The sequence below is a fragment of the Tauraco erythrolophus genome, chromosome 16 (assembly GCF_009769465.1).
Source record: "Tauraco erythrolophus isolate bTauEry1 chromosome 16, bTauEry1.pri, whole genome shotgun sequence".
NCBI classification, from domain to species: domain Eukaryota; kingdom Metazoa; phylum Chordata; class Aves; order Musophagiformes; family Musophagidae; genus Tauraco; species Tauraco erythrolophus.
In genome coordinates, this window is record NC_141480.1 from 13690649 (window position 1) to 13704603 (window position 13955).

General features: G+C 36.1%; 1 protein-coding gene across 1 annotated transcript in view; it reads left to right on the forward strand.

Moving 5' to 3' along the window:
- GABRA1 (gamma-aminobutyric acid type A receptor subunit alpha1) overlaps positions 1 to 13955 on the forward strand; it is a 40334-nt gene that overhangs the window by 10524 nt on the left and 15855 nt on the right. Inside the window, exons 4-6 of the mRNA XM_086621322.1 lie at positions 5788 to 5855; positions 10608 to 10828; positions 12475 to 12557. Coding sequence (XP_086477448.1) covers positions 5788 to 5855; positions 10608 to 10828; positions 12475 to 12557 — 372 coding nt within the window. The remainder of the gene's footprint in view (positions 1 to 5787; positions 5856 to 10607; positions 10829 to 12474; positions 12558 to 13955) is intronic.

Here is a 13955-nt window from a genome sequence, read left to right on the forward strand (position 1 = left end):
AAAAAGATGAAATGATGTTAGACATTATGGGAAAAAATAAACAGTGAAGTCATTTAGGTAACAGCATAATTTTCTGTGGGAACTATCTGGATCCTAGAACTACAGATGATCAAAAATAAGCTAAATAACAGAGATGTTGTTCTCTTTTCAAATACACAATCCTGAACAAAATAAAGGATCAAATAGTAGTGGGAAGGAGTCAAATAAGGAGGAATGTTTGGTGACCTCTCATAGTACATCTAGGGCAGGAGTTTAAAAGAATTGAAAAGCAACAAAAAATGGTGGGAAAAAAAAAGATCCTCAGAAAAATGGATATGCTGTTGCCTTTTTTTCTGGGTTATCTTCATGTGGGGAATAGAGATGAGCCCTGGAATGCCACCATGGCAGATTTAGAGTGCCACAGTGGAGAGAGGGCAGGCTTGTACAGGGCAGGTTGGTTGTACCGGGTGCTGAGATTCATTAAAATGAAATCGGGTGCAACTACAGGTTTTTTAGGACTATCACCTTTGCAGTGCCCACTTCCTCTCTCTAAAACTGAAGGATATTATGTGGCCTGTGACCTTTGAACTCAGAATAATTGTAAATGTGGCTTATCCCTTTGAGAGGGATTTTGTAGTAGAAAGGTTGTTTAACACAGAACTAAGAAAATCAATAGTGGGTTTGATGATGCAGCCCAGAATCTTCCTAAATGAAGTTTGCTTTTATAGTTGAGTTGAACGCCCATTAGATCATCCCAAGTAGTTTATCAACATTACTTCAGTATTGAACAGAATTATACTTATTTTGTGCTATAAGTAAAAGCTATTTACTGATCTCTCCTGTGTGATGTTTATCAAAATTGAGTGTGACTGTCCTTAAGTGGAACGTCGGTCCATCTCAGGCAACTCATTAGTTCCACAGAGTGCTTATATTTAAAGTGATGGAAAATAAACCTGGCAGTATTATGTTAATTAGGTTTTAAAATTCAGTTTTATGAGAACATTATCTATAAATATATGATAAACTTACCTCTTGGTGATTGAGGTCCCAATGGAAATTGCTGGATTTGAACTTGTATCTGAGCTAAGTCAAAGTTTAGGGAAAATATGGTGTGTAATAAAAATTTAGTTAAACCTAAATGTTTCTACTCTAAACGAAAAGAGAGTCCTATACTGGACCTCTACACATAATTCTGTAAGTGAAGAAGGACTACATGCTATACTTCACTCTGTGAAAACTGAAAGGACTAATTGTGGTCTTTTTTCCACTTGTAGGCACCACATAGATGTGAAGGCAACTGTAAAAAGCCATAAAAGACACTAGAAAAATTCATTTAATACAACAGTAGGGAGGATATGAGCAGCTCTAAGCTGTTAATTGGCGTGGGGAGAGCTGCCATGACATTGTGCAGCTCTTGGTAAACCCTTCATAGCAGCACAGACTATAGCTGGGTAATCACAGGACAGCTCACTCTTCTCCCTTTTGGTCTCTACTTTTACAAAAGCAGCAGCACAAAATTCTTATGAGTGTATTTGTTGTGGTTCTTCAATCAAAATACTTCATCGGATGCAGCCAGGGTGATTAGTCTCTACAACTTCTCTTAGTAATAATAGTGTATGCTATACAGGCATCTAAATTCCTTTCATTCAAAACCATAGGAAAAGTAATCTCTGTTTTAGTAATTATAGCACACACTTACACAAGTCATGCAGGAGGAACAAGTGCATTACCAAAAAAGATGGAATTAATTTAAGCAACCAAAATAAGCAATTCAAATAAGCCTTGTGCTCAAATACCAGCAGGTCAGAAAGGGAAATAGTTAAAGTATAGTTTCCTATGATAAATAGGCTTATTTCCTGCTGTTTAAATAAATCTGTATTTCTTATTTTGTTCTCAATTTGTAATCCAATCACAATTCTAGCAATAATGAGCTCCCTGGGAGTTTAAATCAAAATATTTATTGTTATTAATTTTGAGAGTTTACGTTAGTCTAGCATCATTAGCAAAAGGCAGTAGTTGTCAACAGTAAAATCACAGTAGCTCACATCGACTGGTGCTTTCCCAGCTCTTTGTGACTCAGTTGCCTGAGGCTGCATTCCACAGTGTCTACGTGTGGTACTCAGTCGCTATTTTGCTGATCACTAACTACTTGGACCCTATGGTTGCCTTATAATAAAACTAGTAAGTCATTAATAATTTCCTTGTTTTTTTTTTTTACTGGAATTGTTAAATGTTCTGCAGATATCCCTATATTAGTTGCTCCTGGCTCAGGAGATAGAGGTAATAGTCAAGAGACAGGGTTAACATATCCTTACAGCTGATGGATGTATCCTCAGCAGTCCAATCAGCTCCTGACCTGAGCTTGTTTTATTCAATGACTTAGAATTTTCTCTAATTCTTAGGGATATTGTGCAGGTTTTGAATATAGCTCAGGATTTGAGGTTCCTGAAAAACGCATTCGGAGCATTTGAAGCGCAGTTGAAGTCAAGCTGCAAACTGAACATGGTTAACTTTGATTCTAAATATATATATCACAACTATGAGTAAACACACGTCCTGTGCAGGAGTGACTCACAACTTCTGAAGCTCTTAACAAAGCACAGTTGAATCATCTAATTAGTAAAACAGTAAACAAAAGTTTCAAAACTTCCATATGGCTTTGGAGGGGCTAATCTTTTTCTGTGTGTTCATACGCACTTTTTCATTGCTCTTGAGAATGAGGTAACATATCAAAGAAAAAAGAAATCATTTGGTGCTGCTGTGTACAGTGGGTTTATCTGGATTTGAAGAGAGCTGGGATTGTATGCTCTGCAAAAGTGTAGTCAGTACAAAGATAACATGATCTCTTGTGAGTTCACAATCTGAATTTTCTATTATTACTTATGCTTTATATACCACTTAAATTATCTTCAATGTTATATAGAAATGAAAAACATCACACATTTTTCCACTCCCTTGGAAATCTTCCATTTTACTGCCAAAGCCTTTAGTTTCCATTTTGTGTCCTCAAAGTGATTTCCTTAAGCTGTAATCTCTCTACTATGACCATATGTCTCCCCAAACTAGGATTCAGGATACCACTACGTGATATGCAGCTGATTTAAAGAGCGTATTCTGTGTCTGTGCAAGGTAAATCAGCTAGTGACATTATATTAAATAGAGGCTCACTCAGAGCTGGGACTCTGAGCTTATACCATTAAGCAATTAATGCATTGTGCCTGAAGAGCTTCTAGCATCTTCTATCTCCTAACAACACCAGTGGAAGTGCCTCAATGGAAAGGAAATGGAAAGACGGGGAGTGGGGCTGAAAAATCTTTAAAAGCTACTTGAGTTTCACTTTTCAATACGCAAAAGGCTAATAGGTTTCACAATGATATTAGTTTCTCAGTCTTAAGAAAAAGTGATTCAGTAGCTGGAACATAAAGAATCCATTCAGTAATGTTTTACTGGACCTTGTGAAACCTCCATTTTCTTTTTCTGCCAGCTGTTTCATACAAGACCACAGCCTCCTGAACTTTTGTGAAAGTGACAGGCTGAAGGAGAGAGTACTTTTCTTCCCATATGCTTCTTCCAGTAATAGAAAGTTAATTCTCACTCTGCCAATTAGATGCCAAGGGAATACTTAAATTTCTTTAAGTCAGTTGAAAAGCTTGTAAACAACGATAAGGTCACACATTAATTTCCCTGGACAGCCAAGGAAGAAATTTTACCTATCCAATGCTTTTGTCAGTAGCCACTGTAGTTTGTACACATCTCAATCACAGATATAAAGAATGAAAAGAATATTAATAAGCAATTCAGCCACATCATAGCGTGGCTTTCTGTGATTATGAATAAAACATTGGAAATTTCATTCTTTAACTTTTTTAATGAGTTCTGGAGATTACTTTTGCTACCACCTAATTTTTGCATTAACTTCCTAACAATACAAGTGTCATTCTGCACAATACTAGAATGACAATAGAATCAAATCTAATATTACATTTTGATTATCACTGTCTCAGAAAAGGAAATATTTTATTGTATATATATTAAAAATTTATATTAAACTGTTTACATTTATAGATATTTAGAAGTTGTAGAGTTTTTTGAGTGAAAGTGAAAAACCTGTATGTGCATCGTAGAACACTGATTTTCAGTTAGAACTTTTGCATCAGATACTAAAATGCATATTGTTACTGGCTGCTTAACCTTGATTCCTTATTTCACTTCTCTTCTGTCAGAACTTTCCTTTCAGATGGAACATACCATATTTAAACAGTCCAAAGTCTTTTGAAATCAGAAAGTTGTATTTAATTAGTTTTTTTAAATTTAATTATTTTACAATATTTAAATAACGTTATACAGAGAGCTACATATAAAAGTTCCATAGTCTTACTAAAATTTTTGCTTGCTGAATGACTTTTGCTTACTATACATTTACTTTTCTATTAGCCTCTTTTCTTTAGGATTACTTTTAATATTCCAAATTTCTCATTTTTTCTAAAAGTTATTTTAGAGTTGTATCACTCCTTCCACATTCAAAATTTCTACCAAAACCCCCACTTGTATAGCACTATAGTAAATGTATTCAGACTTAACATCACTGTAAATTCTGAAAGCTGATGGGCTGAGCTCCACTTGACACTGTTAGGATTTATGCCTCCAGGTGGTGTTACTCCCTGCAGCTATATTTAAATCAACAGTTTCTTTGATATATGCCATCCTGGGTGAATGTTTTGTGATGGGTCGCCTAGAAAATACCAGTATGTTCAGAAGTGACTGATACTGTGAGTGTGTAAAGGGGGAGGAGAGAAAGAGGGGAGGTTAAGCTTGTACGTTTCTCAAAGTGACTTTTAACAGTGGATCCGCAGAAGCCAGATGTTTGGCTCTTTCTGGAGATCAGCACCATTTTAGGTGTCTCAGACTCAGCATTTGTGACCACTAAAATCATTAGTTTCTTCTGAATGGCCAAGAGCATTGTGCCATGGAGTAAATGCACACCTTTGAAATCACAGAAAAGTCTAGCTTTATGGTATAGCATATACATATGATCTGTTATATACATGTTACAGATTTCTGAATTATTATTTATACTAATGTATCATTAAGGTCTATAAAACAAATTTGGTAGTTTAAGGGAAATCTAATGTTAGTGTCTGTATTATTATAAGAAGAAATCTAAAACATTTACAAACTATAACATTTATACATAAGTCAAAAATTGTACTAGAGAAGTTTAGCTGATATTTATTTGGAAAAGTTTTAACTCATTGTTTATTACAGGTAAGGGTAATGCAGCCATTTCTAACTCATGCCAATAAAATATCTTTATGTTTTTATACACCATAACATATTCTATCTCTCTTTTTCTTCTATGTTCCTGTGTCTCAATACAAAATACATAATTTGTAAGCCTAGGGTTAATTATTAGAGACCTTCATTCAGCTTGCCCAGAAACACTGAGTATCCAATGAGACTTTTAAGTACTGTGTAAAATACTCAGCACTGTTTATATTGTCAGACAAGATTTATTAGTCAAAGAATGAAAAGATTTACACAACGCTGGAACTCTGGCTTCTGTACTGTGGCATCACAAGCCATGTCTCAAAAAGTTCTGTGGAAACACTGTAATAAAAAAATGTTGCTGACAACACTGACTGTGAAATTACATCTCGAAGCAATAAACTATCAGGATCGTATTGTAGCCAATTTTAGAATGGCTAATCAAAGCCAATAATTTTTCTATTTATTGTGAGAATTGGTAATGGTTAGATCTAGTGAAGACTGTTGATAGACACTCACTGTCCTAATTTCCTGCTTCATCAGAGCGTGTAACTGAAGTGAAGACTGACATCTTCGTCACTAGTTTTGGACCTGTTTCAGACCATGATATGGTAAGTGATGGTCTATATTTCTACAGCATTCATTTTCTCTTGTCTTTTTAATTTGGAGGGTGAAACATCTATGCAATAACTTATTTACTCCTTTTAAGGTTGGGCTTTTTTAAAACCCTTGATTGCAAAATGTTGTCAGCATTTTATGTGCAACCGTTCCTGCCAGCTGTGACTGCGTTTAAGTGCCCTGAAGTTAGCAGCCTCAATTACTTTAATAATGTGTTTTAACAGACCTTATATCTGCTACATAATATATTATGAAATGCATTAGGCTTTGGATTCTGTATTCTTCTGAGAATGATTGCTCAGGTCCTTGCTGGCACATCACTGATCCAATTTGCCGAGAAAGATCATCATCTTAAAATGCAATTAACACTTATGCCTACAGTGAGACATCTGTACAGTCTAACCTGTATTTTTATATTAAAAGCTACTGATCAATGGGAAGTGACTTTCCTAGATGTTGGCTGCTGAAAGAGAAGATTAATGAGAGAACTAGTGTCACTTCTTTATGGAATGAATATTAAAATCAAATTGCTAGATAACTGCAGGGGATGGAGAAGTTCAGAAAACTGAATGAAGATGTTGTGAGCCCTGGTCTTAAGAGATATTAAAAAGTGTGTAAAAATACGGATAAGGTACTTTAAATTTTGTGTATAAATGAGGTCTTCACAAGTAGGTTGCTATTGACAGGGAAAGTCTGGTCTGCAGCTACTCTTATCTGCTGGATCCTGTGTTAGATGAATACTGGAAACATCCTCATTAATTTAAATGAAGAAAATAAAACAGTTCAACCTTGTAGCTGGCTATAATTAGCTAAAGACATTCACCAAATGAAAGGAAAAAAAGAGAAAAAATTGTCAAAGGAAAGGAAACAAGTTCTATTTCTTATCACAAAAGTGTCAGTTTTTTTAATTTGAACTAAAACTGTAGACAGGCCTTAAACACCAGGTTATTACAAGTTTCTGACTACTCAAAACAATGGTAAGGGATAGAATAACAGAGAAAGTAACTTTTACAAGATAGTTTATTTTCCTAAATGAACTTTATGCAAAGACACCATTTTCCTGATTGCTTGGAAAACAGCATTTACATATTGTTATCTTTATATTTAGTTAAATTTATGACTGCAATTGATGCCATGATATTTAAATGAAAAAGAACAGTACAGATGTTTTAGCCAGTCATTCTGCTAAGAAGACCTACAACAGAAGAGAAATAGCTAGGCCAGGGACTTATCTCCTCAGCTCATACATACAATAGTGTTTAAGTACTATATATACACACCATGAAGAAGAATTTTTTTTAAAAAAATAAAATCATTCAATGTCTTCTGCTTTTTTGTTCTGTGATGGCTAAGCTATTGTTTGCTTTGTTGTGCCAGATTTACTAGAAAACTCTAATAATGTGCGGCAATCTAATAAACAAATGCACATAGATGCTTTCATATATGTAGACATAAGTTTAGAGTAACTGATAGGCCTGCTGAATTACTTGGGACTACACAATGGCTGGACTTCAGCGTCTACTTATACTTTGTACTTTCAGGTGATTTAACTATTAAGTAGAAGGGTTAAGCTAATTTGACATTCCTGGGACAAACTGACATTTGTATGCGATTTGGATTTTAATGAAGAATAAAATACTGGAACAAAAAATAATCTACTTTCAGAATTAGGAATAGGAACATTTGAAAAAAAAATTACTGACTTCAGCTATAATTCAGCATAGCTGTATTACTATAGCATAAGCAATTGCTACTTAAAAAAAAAAAAATCTCAAAAATAATTAAAAACCCATACCACATTGGCTCGTGATTTTCACTTAGTTGAACAGGAGAAAGAATTCATCAGTCTCTTAATCAAGTGTGTGACCAAGAAACACACAGACAGGTGTTCATATGTTTTGAAAACTAAGGAATTACAGAAAAGTATTTAGTGTAAAACTCCTACTCACCTTCCTCTAAAAAGTAATATGTGTGCAGCCTACTCATGCTAGCTCTTTTGCATAAGGATGTAAGTGTGAAATCAGAGACAGAAAGAAAAAGATAAAATGAAGAGCTTACCAGAATAGAAAGTTTATGTTAATTTCAATGTACATTTAGGGCAAAGTCCTCTATGCATTCTACAGGTTGGTTGTAGACACCACCATTTGAAGTCTACCCCAAATTTGCTCCAGTGAACAGATGTACAGTAAGTGTAGACTGGGCTGTGGGATTTGGTCCTAGGGAGGCCTCAGGAGCAGCTGTACTGGCACACTGAGGGAGTGATGTGCTGCTGTCTGAGCCCAGGGCTGATGGTGGGGAACTGGCGATGAGCTCCTCCAGCTGACGCCATGTGTTATGAAACCACAGTGACAGCGAGACATCAGCATACCTAGACCATCTGTTTGCAGGAACCCAACGAGGCAGCTATATAGATAGTAGCTTGATATATCAAGGAGTACATGGTGTTCCTACCCACTCTCAATACACTCTTTGAAGAACAGCATAGACATAACCTGTTATTCTATAAAGAGAATGTCTTGGCTTGTTCTTAAACTTGTGAATAAAGTTAAAGAGGAAAAAAGCGCTTTTTAAAATAAAAACATCTTTTTTTTTGGAAGAACTTTGCAGGTTTTCAGGCATGCTCTCAGACGGTGGATTGAGCTAATCAACAGATAACAGGCTATTCTCAGATGACTGTCATTTTGATGAAATTTTTGATGTATATTGTCTGGTGTAAGATGCATTTTAAAAATAACATTTTTCAAAAGGACAATTCTGTGGTTTTTTTTTTTCTAGTAAACCTCCATTCCCACTGCTTCTGTACTGTAAGCTCTTCAGGAACAAAATTCTATCTTACTACCTTCCTATACAGCACCTCATTTGATGTAGACCACAGTGTGCTCTACCCTGTGAATAAACAGTCTCTGGGGAGAGACATCAGATGAGTACATTAGAGAACACTTAAGTCAAAGAGTTATAAATATTCAGTACTATACAACTTATTGCCAAAGTGCAAATAGGAATCTTCTTTCTTTACCTACAAACTGAGGAATAAAGAGTCTCCACTGTAGAGAATTTTTTCTGAATCTCATCTCGCTCATGCTTGCATGTAGACCACTGCTACAGTACATGGTTTGGACAAAATCCTTTTGTTCCCTTGTTCTGTATGATACCCTGCTGTAGAAAAAAGCCCTAATCATGGTATCTGATGACTTGATCTTAAAGATTGGCTGTCTATTAGGATTCATTTGAGAATTATTGTACATATTAAAGTGGATAGTGAAAGTTAAGGAGTTGCGAAACCTCAGCCAAAATTAATTCATCCTACATGGTGCAACGGCCTGGGATAGAGAAATGTTCAACCTGTGCCAGCCATGACCTGTCAGCTACTTTTTAATTGAGTTTTGTCTCATGCTGTCAGGTCCCTTATCAAATCTCTCAGCCTCCTTGTTCTTTTCCAGTCCAAGAACCTTGTGTTCATACAAAGTGAAGGACCAGATCCCTTCTCTCAACCTGTACCACCTGCCCCTCACCTCTTTCTTTGCGATCGAAAGAAATAAAAAGGGAATGGCTTAGATGCACACTGAAATGATGTCAGCTTCTGGACATGTCTTTTACCTTTCTCATATGCATAGGGGGAAATTTCCTTTGGAGCTACTAAAACATGGAGGAAATCCAATATTTTAATGCCATCTACTGCATTTTAAACTTGCTTTTCTTCTATTCTGCTGCACACCTGCGACAAGATTTCACACACAGTTCAACCTGAGGCCTCGACCCAGCAAAATTCTGAAGCAAGTAGTTGGCTATAAGGGCACAACTGCTGTCACTGGAGCTGAACAAATCCAGGCTTCAGCAGCTCACTGAGTACGTGATTTCAAAAAATGAAAATATAATTAAGTATGCACCAAAATGACTCACAGGTCTGGGATGTAAATAAATAAAAAAACCACCAAACCTAAAACCAACCAAACCCAAAGTAAGATCACTCCATGGAACTACAACTACATGTATGATACTTCAACATATTTTTTTTTCCAATTTCACCTTCTCCCTCTTAACTTTGTTCCTGTTGCTTTTTAACAAATAACTCTTGCATTTCGTAGTGAGTGTCGGTTATTTCGATTCTCGTGTACACTGAGTCAGCCACTGCATCTCTTCCCCATTGGCCCAGTCCTTAGGTAACCGAATTACAATTCTTGTTCCAAAGCTGTCCTCAGCTTGTGCTCCCTACAGTCCAGTGATTTGGCCCAACGCGCCATTCCATGTCTCACAAATCAGACCACATAATTTTAGTGAACTGTGAACTTTTAGCAGGTTGACTACGTGTTTATGCTAATGAGACACTTGGAGCAAAAAGCTGTAGTAAGACTCTGTCTCATCAGGCTCGTTTTCTTCTACGAGGTATATGCTTCCTGTGCTATGCATACTGGCTACATATCCATAGCTTCAAATTACAGTTTTATGGAAGGTGAAGGAAAAGTGAGGAAAGGGTAAATTATTTTGTTTCCACTACATTATATCTCAAATTCTTGTCTAACTTCTGATGTCTCAGGCTCCGTAACATTTATTCTGCTGAACACAGTAATGATATTGTAACTGTTTAATAACTAGCTTCAGATTGTAATATAGAGAAGAAATGTTCTGATAATTACTAATTTCATTAACAGTTATCTTGCTTCTAGGGAATGATAAGAATATACTTTTCAAGTTCTCATATCGGGACATATGTCATAAGTGTTTCCCTTTTTTCTGAAATGATGTAGGAATACACTATAGATGTATTTTTCCGCCAAAGCTGGAAAGATGAGAGATTAAAATTCAAAGGACCTATGACTGTTCTCCGGTTAAATAATTTAATGGCCAGCAAAATTTGGACACCTGATACCTTTTTCCACAATGGAAAGAAGTCAGTGGCTCATAACATGACTATGCCAAATAAACTATTACGAATTACAGAGGATGGGACATTGCTGTACACAATGAGGTGAGCCCTAAAATATTATTCCCTTCATTCAGTTTGACAATTTAACTTGTTTAAAGCATCATATTTTCCAAACAGGAAACAGGTTCTTTTTTGAGCATAATGTAATTCCTGCTTAGCAATTATTTTCACAATAGGCCATGGAATGATGGACAAGCTGAGACATTTGCAGTGGATTTCCCCCCCCCTCCTGCTGTGCTACCTTTACACTCCCTGGATGTGTCTTAATGCTTGATTTTAAAAAGGTACCTACGGCATTAGGAATCCATCAGTTTGCAGAAGACCTTAATTTGGAGTTGCTTTCAAGGATTCCATGAGCAAAGTATAATAACACCTAAAAGTTTAATGTAATCTAGACTACTAGATTGTGTACGAGAGTCTAATCTTTGGATCCTATAGAAAGCAGATTCTAAGAACTGGCAGATGCACACAGAATTCATGTCCCATTCTTCATAATTCATGTGCTTAGGAATACAGAGCATGACAGTCTAAAAATAGACATTTCTTAATCCGTTCATAACAAGAAAAACAATTCACTGAAGCATTTGGAAAGTTAGGAGAAAAAAATATTTTTGTACTGGCATCACTCTTTCTGGAAATACATTATTCTCTTAATGGATAACTAAACTTTATCCAGTTGTCAGCAGAGGAGTGAAATAAATCCTTTTGAAATAATGGTGATGCACAGTCATGGAAACATTCTGAATTTAAAGACTGCAAATTAAATGATGAAAAAAAAATGGTATGTTGTCTCTACAGAGCTACACATCCTCCATTTATGTCTCCCATGAAATCAAACAAGGTGTAAAATGATTCTGTTGTGTCCAAGTCAAGATGAATAGCTCAGTACGTAGGTGAATACTGAGTTTTCTTTTAACAATTTAAAAATATTTTTAAAAGCAGTACAGGTATTTGAAGAAAACAAAATCTCCAAGATTTTGGCAGCCTGTCCAATGTTCAATTTATTCTGCAACATCTTTCAATACTGTCTAGCCTAGGGTAGAATCTGCTTGGCTGGTAACTATACAAGTCCAGGTCATTATTTCTTGTCTTCCTAAAAGCTTGGCTGCTAGGGATTTAATCCACAAGAACACTATCTTGGCAGCACATTGTTCATACATGTTTCTTTTTTTGACCATAACCATTTCTATTTGCTCACCTTTGCAAGTGCCTTAATGCAATCTTCTGCCTAGTATTCAAGTATACTGTTCATTCCTTGCTGATGTGTGGTATGTGACTGTGTCTAGTTTATTTAATCGCTTTTATTGAGAAACGTGTTTGCACCCAAGCTGATAGCAACAAAATGATTTCAGCAAATGTCTGAGCATCCAGAGTGGGTCAATGTAATGATGGGAGCATGGAAGCAATTTCGGTTTCTAATAGATTTTAATCCTCACGCCAAATTAGAAGTCTGAGCAGGTCTCTGCTGCACAGTGAAACATGGTAGCGGGGCAGAGCCAGTCGCACTGCTGTGTCTTCACCTGCCTGTCAGCACCCACAGCCAGACAATTCATGTCCCGTTCTAGCTGCTAATTAATCACATAACAGAGATTATGCTCTACTTAATTCTATGTGTCTTAACAGAAGTCTATTTGCTATTTCTATGAAACTAGAATAAATGTGTCCTTTTGCTCATTAATCCATTATAGATTGACTGTGAGAGCAGAATGTCCAATGCACTTAGAAGACTTTCCTATGGATGCACATGCTTGCCCCTTGAAATTTGGAAGCTGTAAGTTTATTTTACATTGAGGTTTCTCCTTTTTTAGGCCACTTTACAAAAGTATTTTGCAACTGAGAAAACCTCAAGGTTCTAATCTTATGTATTTTTCACTTTTTTTTTCTTATCTATATTTATATTAAATATAATGAACGTCTTCTATGTGTCTTAAATATCCTCCAGTGTCATGCCTGGACATTTACAAAAGAGAAAAGTGACAGTGCTCTAAATATCTAAAAAAGTAGTCTGACATATAGAAAATGTTGTTAATCTTACAGTTATTTTATTTTGTAAAGATCCAAAATTAACGTTAAAGAAAAGTAACATAGATCTTGAATAAATAAATTGGTTTATGTGAAAGTAATTCCCCTACCATAGTCTTGGCATGTTACAACAAAATTTTGCCTACGATTATCAAATATTCATGTTACAGTCTTGCAACATTTCTGAAAGTGAAAAATCTCACAAATCTCCAAATAGAGTCCTCCACTTGCAGCATTTGCAATCTCAGAGAACACACTGGACAAAACATCAAAATCGGTGTAATAACCGACAAAGCTTTCTGTAAGCTGAGAATTTCCCCCAAAACTTTAATTTGAATAACAACCGACCTGACACTGATACTTTGAAACTTAGCTAAACATAATGTTTTTTAAAATTAAATACAGCCTTCCTTCAAAAAAAAAAAAAGTTAAGAGCTGTTTGATTCTGGTTGGTTCAAGAGAAAAAAAAGACAAAACGTGTGGAAGATGCAATAGCTTAGAAATTGTTTCCTCAATGGCTATCTTTTTCTAGTAGAAATGGGTCGTTTCACTGATAATGGGTACTTAGCGACTTGATCTATTTTAGACGTCAACAAACAGAGCATCCAATTCATTCTTCACCTGGTACCAGACAGGGCGATAATTTACTTCGGGCTGAATAGCTCCATGTTTACCATGAGAAAGGACTGATGTTTTGTCTTTAAAGAGCTACTAGGCTCCTAGATAAGATTTAGAGAACAAAAAGCTCATACGAATTTGGAGTATAACTGACAAGAATAGTTTACTCCTTGAACGTCAAGTTTTCTTACAGCACTTCCAATAAATCTTTCCAAATCTCCTGAGAAACAGAAGGGAGCAGGAGGGGAAGCCGCACTCCAGCTGTTATCAGGGCAAAAAGCTGCAGCGGTTTCCTGATTAATGACAGGAGATCTGTGCACCTGAGATCCCAGCGAGATCAGAAGCGTCGCAGGATGGAATTTATTAAAATGCACATTGAAGTGTTTATGCAGACTGGTGGGAGGTGGGAAGATGGCTAATGGTGCATAAAGCCTGCCAGTGCAAAGTTCAACCATCAACAGTTTTTGCGCAAAAGCGAACTACTAGACTGAATTTTCATCACCTTGGTAAGACCCCTGCCACCACATCC